General features: G+C 35.6%; 2 protein-coding genes across 2 annotated transcripts in view; one reads left to right on the top strand and one right to left on the bottom strand.

Moving 5' to 3' along the window:
* Positions 1-1,171: 1,171 nt before the first annotated feature.
* Positions 1,172-2,670, bottom strand: LOC122058635 (BURP domain-containing protein BNM2C). Its single transcript, XM_042621272.1, has 2 exons — positions 2,533-2,670; positions 1,172-2,317 (listed from the first exon to the last, which is right to left on the bottom strand). The coding sequence occupies exons 1-2, from the start codon at positions 2,581-2,583 to the stop codon at positions 1,439-1,441; spliced, it is 930 nt and encodes a 309-aa protein (XP_042477206.1). The 5' UTR covers positions 2,584-2,670; the 3' UTR covers positions 1,172-1,438.
* A 3,664-nt stretch (positions 2,671-6,334) lies between these two features.
* The window catches only part of LOC122058952 (30-kDa cleavage and polyadenylation specificity factor 30-like), a 6,605-nt gene continuing 5,674 nt past the window's right edge, over positions 6,335-7,265 (top strand). The window contains exon 1 of the mRNA XM_042621667.1: positions 6,335-6,935. Coding sequence (XP_042477601.1) covers positions 6,568-6,935 — 368 coding nt within the window. The 5' untranslated portion in view covers positions 6,335-6,567. The remainder of the gene's footprint in view (positions 6,936-7,265) is intronic.

Raw genomic sequence — 7,265 nt, 5'->3', positions numbered from 1 at the left:
TCCATGTGGATTGTTATGTTCAAAACTCATTAATTTATCTAATTAAATTTTTGATATATGATTCATAGTATGCCACATGTCTGTGAAATAAATAATGATTTCATCACCATTCTTATAATCAGAGTCCTTTGTTAATATCCCCTCACCACCTCTCAATGAGGTAGAAGGATAGAGATTCTCTTATATTATTATCTTATTGTGTTGAACCTTATCTACTTATAATAATATAACATAATTAAATTTCTCAAAATAATAATAATAATAATAAATAACATGTAACACTAAATTTTTAAATCAAATACAAGAGTAACTAGTTATTTTTAAATCAAATACAAGAGTAACTAGTTAATTATATGAGCCAAAAACAAAAACTTAGGAGTCAACAATCTTATTTAAGTAATTAGGGATCATTGAACCAAGAGCCCAAAGTTGAACAAGTTTTAAAAATAACTAAATAAATAAACTGTAACAGATGGAAGTTCTAGACTAAGTGAAGATGCCAATATATGAGGGCATATATATAATTGAAAAATCTTGTTGTAACCAAAGGTTAGTTACATTAAGGTTGCACTTTGAATTTTTTTTTTTTTCTATAAGTTATTTAATGTCAGAGTAAAAAAGGTTATATATTCAAAAGTTGAAAGTTATATAATGTATTTTACATGTGAAATGATAGGATTACCCTTACATTAAATACTGTTTACAGTAATTTCTGGAATAAGACAAGACAAAAAGGTAAAATTACAACTTATTAGTTCACCTACTCGATCTATAAATGGTAAGATGCACTCATATATAAATGAATAAAAATGGTATACCTATTGTAAGAGGCTCCTGCCGCTGCAGGGTCTAGGGAAGGTCATGATATATGCAATCTTACCCCACTTTGCGTAGATACTGTTTCCCAATTCAGAACCGCAACCACTAGGTCACAACGAAGCAACCTTACCGTTGCATCGAGACCCGCCTTCTCCCTATGTAATTAAATATGAATGTAAAACTCGATACATGATTAGTGCAGACATAGGTATCCAATGGTTGCAAATGCCAAACACACACACACACACACACATATATATATATATATATATTGTTGAAAAATATTGTCATATTACTCAACCCGCATGGATAATGAAGTAACCAATTCAAAGATTCCAACTATAGGCCACTGTTTCATAAATTAAAGAAAAAAATTTATTAATTTTTTATAGCAATGGAAACATAGAGTCATCTCTATCTATATCTGTCCTTATATGTACAAAACATGGACCATTTGGGCATGACATACTGTTTTTTTTTATTTATTGATAATATTACAAGGGAAAGGCTGCCTCTCACCCAATAACCTGCCGCCCCAAAACACACACCCAAGTACACACGAGTGACAATCTTGTTCTGAATCTTGAAGCCACATCTTGTAGTTCCTAGCTTGCTGTGGCTAAGTGACAATCAAATTGGAAGGTATCCAAACAAGATGACCCTCAGGGAAGAAATGACAGACAGGCCCATCTCCAGGTTTGATCCCAAGGACCTTAAAGGAGACATGATTAGGGTTCCAACTAGAAGTTTCCATATGACAGACTGCAACAGCTTCCACCTTTTCTCCAGATAATTCTCCCATCAGAGAAACCTTGTAAAGCTTGGTATTAGTTGTCTGGTGGCAATAGAAAACTGCATAAGGGTAGGACAAGGGGTGACACCCCACCTGCTTTGGAACCCATATCTCAATGGGTACTTTATCTATTGTATAGTTCTGTAGAACTGCAACTTGCGATGAATATCTATAGATTTTGGTATTCATGGCATTGAAGGAAGATGAAGATGCAAGGATGTTGTGAACAAAATCAAGCATGGATTCTAAGGATGTGGCACAAAATTTAGTCTCCCCTTCAACAGCTTTGGTTTCACACTCTCTTAGTGTCTTTTCTATGGCTTCTGCTTGTGGAGATCCTTTAGAGATAGAGAAGATTTGAAGAAGGTCAGAGAGTTTGGTTGATGAAAAGGGAATAGAATCAGCTTCTTCTCTAGACAAGAAATGAGAAGTAGGATGAGAAGGATGATCTCTTGCACTAGGAAAATACAATGGCATCTTCTTCCCTAACTTAAAATCATTTGTTGAGAAGAAGATCTTAACTGCAAGATCCTTCATCATCATATGATCCATGTGTGGTGTAGATGAATGAGATGAATGAGATTCATGTATATGTGCCTCTGCCAATTTTTCATGAAGATGACCACCCAAATCTTCTTTAGTACCATCAACCTTTCCTCTCTCACCCTTCCTGTATGTTCTTGAAGAGAGTGTGCTGCTAACAAACTGCATCCATAAATGGAAAAAGGGATCAGTGAAATTCTTTCTGGATCATCCAAACAATAAGATATCTTCACATGCATAGATAAAGCAAAAGAAAGAAACTATCTTATGGGCATAAGTAAAATAGGTAAAGGAAGATAGTAAACAAAATATGAGTTCTCAACCCTTATGTGGGTGAGAGAAACAAAGAAACAAGTGATTTCCTCAACTAGGCTTACCATGAGAAGTAAGATTAGAGTGAAGAAAGAGGAAGAAAGAGATGATGCCATCTTGTCTCTCAATAAACTAAAAGAGCAAGGGAAAGGTTGAGATCTTCCTTTGCTTTGTAGGGAAAGTGGGCAATTGATCTCTTCTCTTGCCTATCTTTATAGCTAGAACCCTCAAAACTCTGAAACAGTATTAAGTGATTTGGTAAGTTGAATGTAGACAGGACAAACTATGCCGCACACACACGTTGCCATTGACTTTTGAGGCAGATGTGTTTTATTTTAAAGTGAGAGGACCATGATGCAATCTGAAGGAGAGATTTGCTCCACTTAACAATAAATAATTAGGATGTTGATAATAATAGTAAGTGAAATGAGGGTCACAACAACAGTATTAGCTGTCTAGCCTATCTCTTTCACATTCTCTCTCCTCCATGATCATGTGCATTCTTATACATAAATCTTGTAGTGTCTCTCTCATACTCCCATTGGCTTGATGTGAAAATTTATTCCATATCCACGGTGTGGTCCATTATAGTAATAATATGGCATTGAGTTTTCTATTCAACTGTGTGGTATATGTTAGAATCTAAACCTCCTTTTTCTTATGAAAGGATATATGTGCCTCTCATTCAGGGAGGAGAGAAATAAACACAAGATGTACTAGCGTATACATGCAGTCAGACAACAATTTTAATATATGGTAGGACTAGATTTTGATGAGAAGTGGGCTTCTTTGATCATTGCATCCAATAATTGATCAACAAATAAGGATGTTTGCCGCCTTTTGAATCAAAGTAGAGTAGGTATGGTTGTTTTCTTAATCTTTTTTTGATGTTCTCATACAGTATATCCATTAATTATGGATGAATAATTATTTACTATGTGAGGTAAGTAATATTAGGCTGAACTTGAACCTAAGGTTCCTTCATCACATGCCTAAGTTCCTGCAAAAAAGATGGTCAAGCGGCAAAATAAAGGTTCAGAAGTTCAATGGAAAAATGAAATTCATCGAAAAGAATGGAAAGATAAAAGGAAATACGAAAGAAATGGTCTAATACATAGTAGAGAATGTCATTTAATTTGAATGTGGACATTGACATGTCCAATTTAGACCATTCCCTAGCTATTCAATGATTATAATTGTCATGTCCTTTTTCACATGGTACAGCTAGATGTGCAATCCATAGATTTCATAATGGGAGTGACAATCTTAACATAATAAATAAATAATGACTTATTTGCCTCCGCTGAATCTCTTCGAGTTGGGATTTCTTGAATTTTTCATACATTACATAGGTTTTCTTGAAAGGTTCATTGAAAGGATCCACCGGTGCATTTCTACTATAAAATTCCCTACTTTGTTGAATAGTAGTATAGTTGGTCATTTTAACAGAGAAGGTTGGGATTTGCTAGGGAGATCCCAATTCAGCATATATGTTAAGATTAACAATAAAAGTTCCATCTAGACTTATTCATAAAAAAGTGGAAGAAGGGTCCATTAGTTTTTTTTTTTTTTTTTTTTTCAACAAATGTAGGGATCTCTCGATCTCATGAATTTTTTGCCGAAGATATTATGTTCTATAAATCATCGCATTGTGTACTCTCAAGATGTTGATTCTAAGACACAAACGTGACTATGTAAGTGTATATTTGCGTGTAAATTGAACTAGATCACATGAAAATATTGAATGGACTACTCTCAAATGTTTGTGGAAAAAGATTCTCATTTGTAGGTTGTAACTGGTCCCCTAACATAAGATGTTCTTATCATTGTTGTTAAGGTATTACAAGTTTTGGCTTACTAATGGTTGATCTCTTCCTAACTATATATTAGTGCATTGGATTTATAATATTTGATTGTGAATGAAAATTAATGATCTTTGGCAAGGAATCCACTTCTTTGAGAGAGCATATCAAAGTGTAATCTATGTATATGATTGAATGAAATCTGGATCCGATGGAACATTTTGTAAAGATTTTACAGAAGGAAATATATTAATTACAATTAATATTTATTTAATAAATATTTTGGAAACATTTTATTGGCCCAATTGGCGATTTAGATTCCTTATGCATGAAATTACGACACATTAGGGTGGTGACTAATATTTCCATGTCTTAAGTTCTGTTACATGATATAAGTAGAGAGATATAAACGTAATTAACATTTTCTTCAGAAATATAAGAGTTATATTTACTTAGAGATGTACTTATTAGTAAATATATTAATTGAAAATTAATGATACTTTCTAGATAAGTATCTTTGGTAGATTATACCAATGGGATCACATCATTTAGATTCTTCATAATCTTAGGAGAGAATAATATTTACTATATGTTTGGATTTTTATCCAACTTAGTAACTAGAGTTGGAAAATAAAAAATATTGATTAAAATTAGTCCAACAAGTAGGGCATGGGAGAGAGGAGGCCACCCACTTTTATGCCCCCTTCTCCTCTCCCTCATCCCATCATTCTCTTCTCTCCTCAATCAAGGACATTGATGGAGATCATGATCCCCTCATTGCACACTATAAGGATGCATGTGTTGCTTGGGAAAGAAAGGGCTAAGTAACTGCTCTCCACTTCTCCATCTTTCAATGATTGGAAAGTACTTTTGTTATACACTATACCCACACATGTTGCTGTGGTTAAAGTTACAAGAGGCATTCCTTTGTTTCCATTGATCCAAGTGAGTCACTATACTGGTATCTTTGCTTGAATGAGATCTAAAGTAGAGGTGGAGGATGATGGAGAACCAAGGAAGAAGAAGAAGATGATCACAGAAAATACCTTTTTGCCCCTTGTATTGAAGGTTAGCTAAATGGTGGGGTAAGGGAATCCAGTATCTAGTGATATTTTGTAAACTCACATTTAACTTTCTTACAACAAGAATTTACCTTCAATGGGAATTTGGGATAATTTCGATTGGGGAACAAGAACGCTGCCCGGCAGCACTCCTTATTACACCCTCTCATATAGGGCAAATACATAACTACTATGTCCATCTCCTTCAATGCTTGTGTGCTCTTCCATTGGCATTGGCCCACACACTGGTGTAGAGGCGATGCAGCCTGATAGAAATTATGCTCTACATAGGCAGAAAGTTCTACGTAATATGTTATTTATATATGTAGGGTGAGGGTTTTTTACACTACTAGTGTGGAAAGAAATTTGCATGTCACACTGATGATTGTCTTGACAATGGTATCATTCACATGGGACTTACATGTTCAAGGTAGGAGAAAGAAAATAATTAAAAGAATCTATATGAGAGGAAAATTGCACTTTGCTAGCGTAAAGAAGTTTTTCCCATATTTGTTTGTTAGTGTGGGTAAGTTTTTCCTATATTTGTAATTAGATGTTTTGAAATTAAATTAAAGGAGGGGGATCGTTGCCAAACTACGTGGAGTTTACAATAATATGGGCCAATCAGAGCGCATGCAGGGCATCCAAAAAAGGTGGAATTTTTCATTTCATGGTGGACAATTCTTGTATTTGAGTGCAGGCACCATATAACATGGCAACGTTCTTTTTTCCTAAATTAAAATGAGACTAATGGAATGAACTTTACACCAAGATTGCCTAGAATTCTAATAATTTTTCTTCAGTTTTACTCGACATAGAACTTTTGTAAGTTGTGATGAATTTATATCAGCAAATTTTTGTAGGTAAAGTCTGGCATGTCGTTACAAAAAAAAATTAAAAAATCCAATATATCCTTGTTAAAATTTCAACTAAATATATTACAAATCGAATATAATTATGTTCATATCTCACACATTAGAAATAATTACTCAAATGAGTAACGACACAGTGCATGGTATTCAAATATGCGAGACCGATTAAACCCGATCCCTAATCGGCCTGAACCGACTGGGCAGAGTAGAGAGTAGAGACTGCTATAGTCTTTGTATCAGGTTCTCTCTTCCTTTCTCCATCTTCCTCTCTTCGTCTCTGTCGTCTCTCACGCTATCAGGATCGCTATCATGGTCGTGGAACCTCTGAACTAGAGTTTTCAGGAACCCTAATCAAGAATTTGCCAATGGAGGACCCCGAAGGAGTCCTCAGCTTCGACTTCGAAGGCGGCCTCGAAAACGGCTCCGCCAATCCCTCTGCTTCTGTCCCCTTGATCCCAACTGACTCCTCTGCTGCCGTTCCTGGAAACCCCGCCCCTGCTCCGGTTGCCGGAGATACGATCCCTGGAGGTCCCGCTGGACGGCGAAGCTACCGGCAGACAGTATGTCGGCACTGGCTCAGGAGCCTCTGTATGAAGGGTGATGCCTGTGGGTTCCTACACCAGTACGATAAATCACGGATGCCTGTTTGTCGATTCTTCCGAATGTATGGAGAGTGTCGAGAGCAAGATTGCGTGTATAAGCACACAAACGACGACATCAAGGAGTGTAATATGTGCGGATGATTCTTCTTTTTGTTCATATTGGGTTTGAGTTATTTGTTGAAGTGAAACTCTGTCTTCTTCGTTTTTACTACTATATTATTGGATTTCTATGATGAATTCTAATTATTTGAATAATATGATTATTTGGGTACCTGTTGGATTTATGAATATCTGTGAGTAGAATTCATCTCAGTTTAGTGTCGTTGTACCTAATCTTCTGAGTGAAGTGAGGAGGTTTTTGAGGTTTATCTGTGTGTTGTATAAAATCAGAGTTGGGGAGAGAGAACTCAAAATTGCATAATCACTAAGCCCTGATCAGGGTTGAATTAGAATTGAACCCC

This window comes from Macadamia integrifolia, chromosome 13 (assembly GCF_013358625.1).
Source record: "Macadamia integrifolia cultivar HAES 741 chromosome 13, SCU_Mint_v3, whole genome shotgun sequence".
Classification (NCBI taxonomy): Eukaryota; Viridiplantae; Streptophyta; class Magnoliopsida; order Proteales; family Proteaceae; genus Macadamia; species Macadamia integrifolia.
Note: the sequence above shows the minus strand (reverse complement) of the source record. Positions and strands in the feature narration are given on the sequence as shown.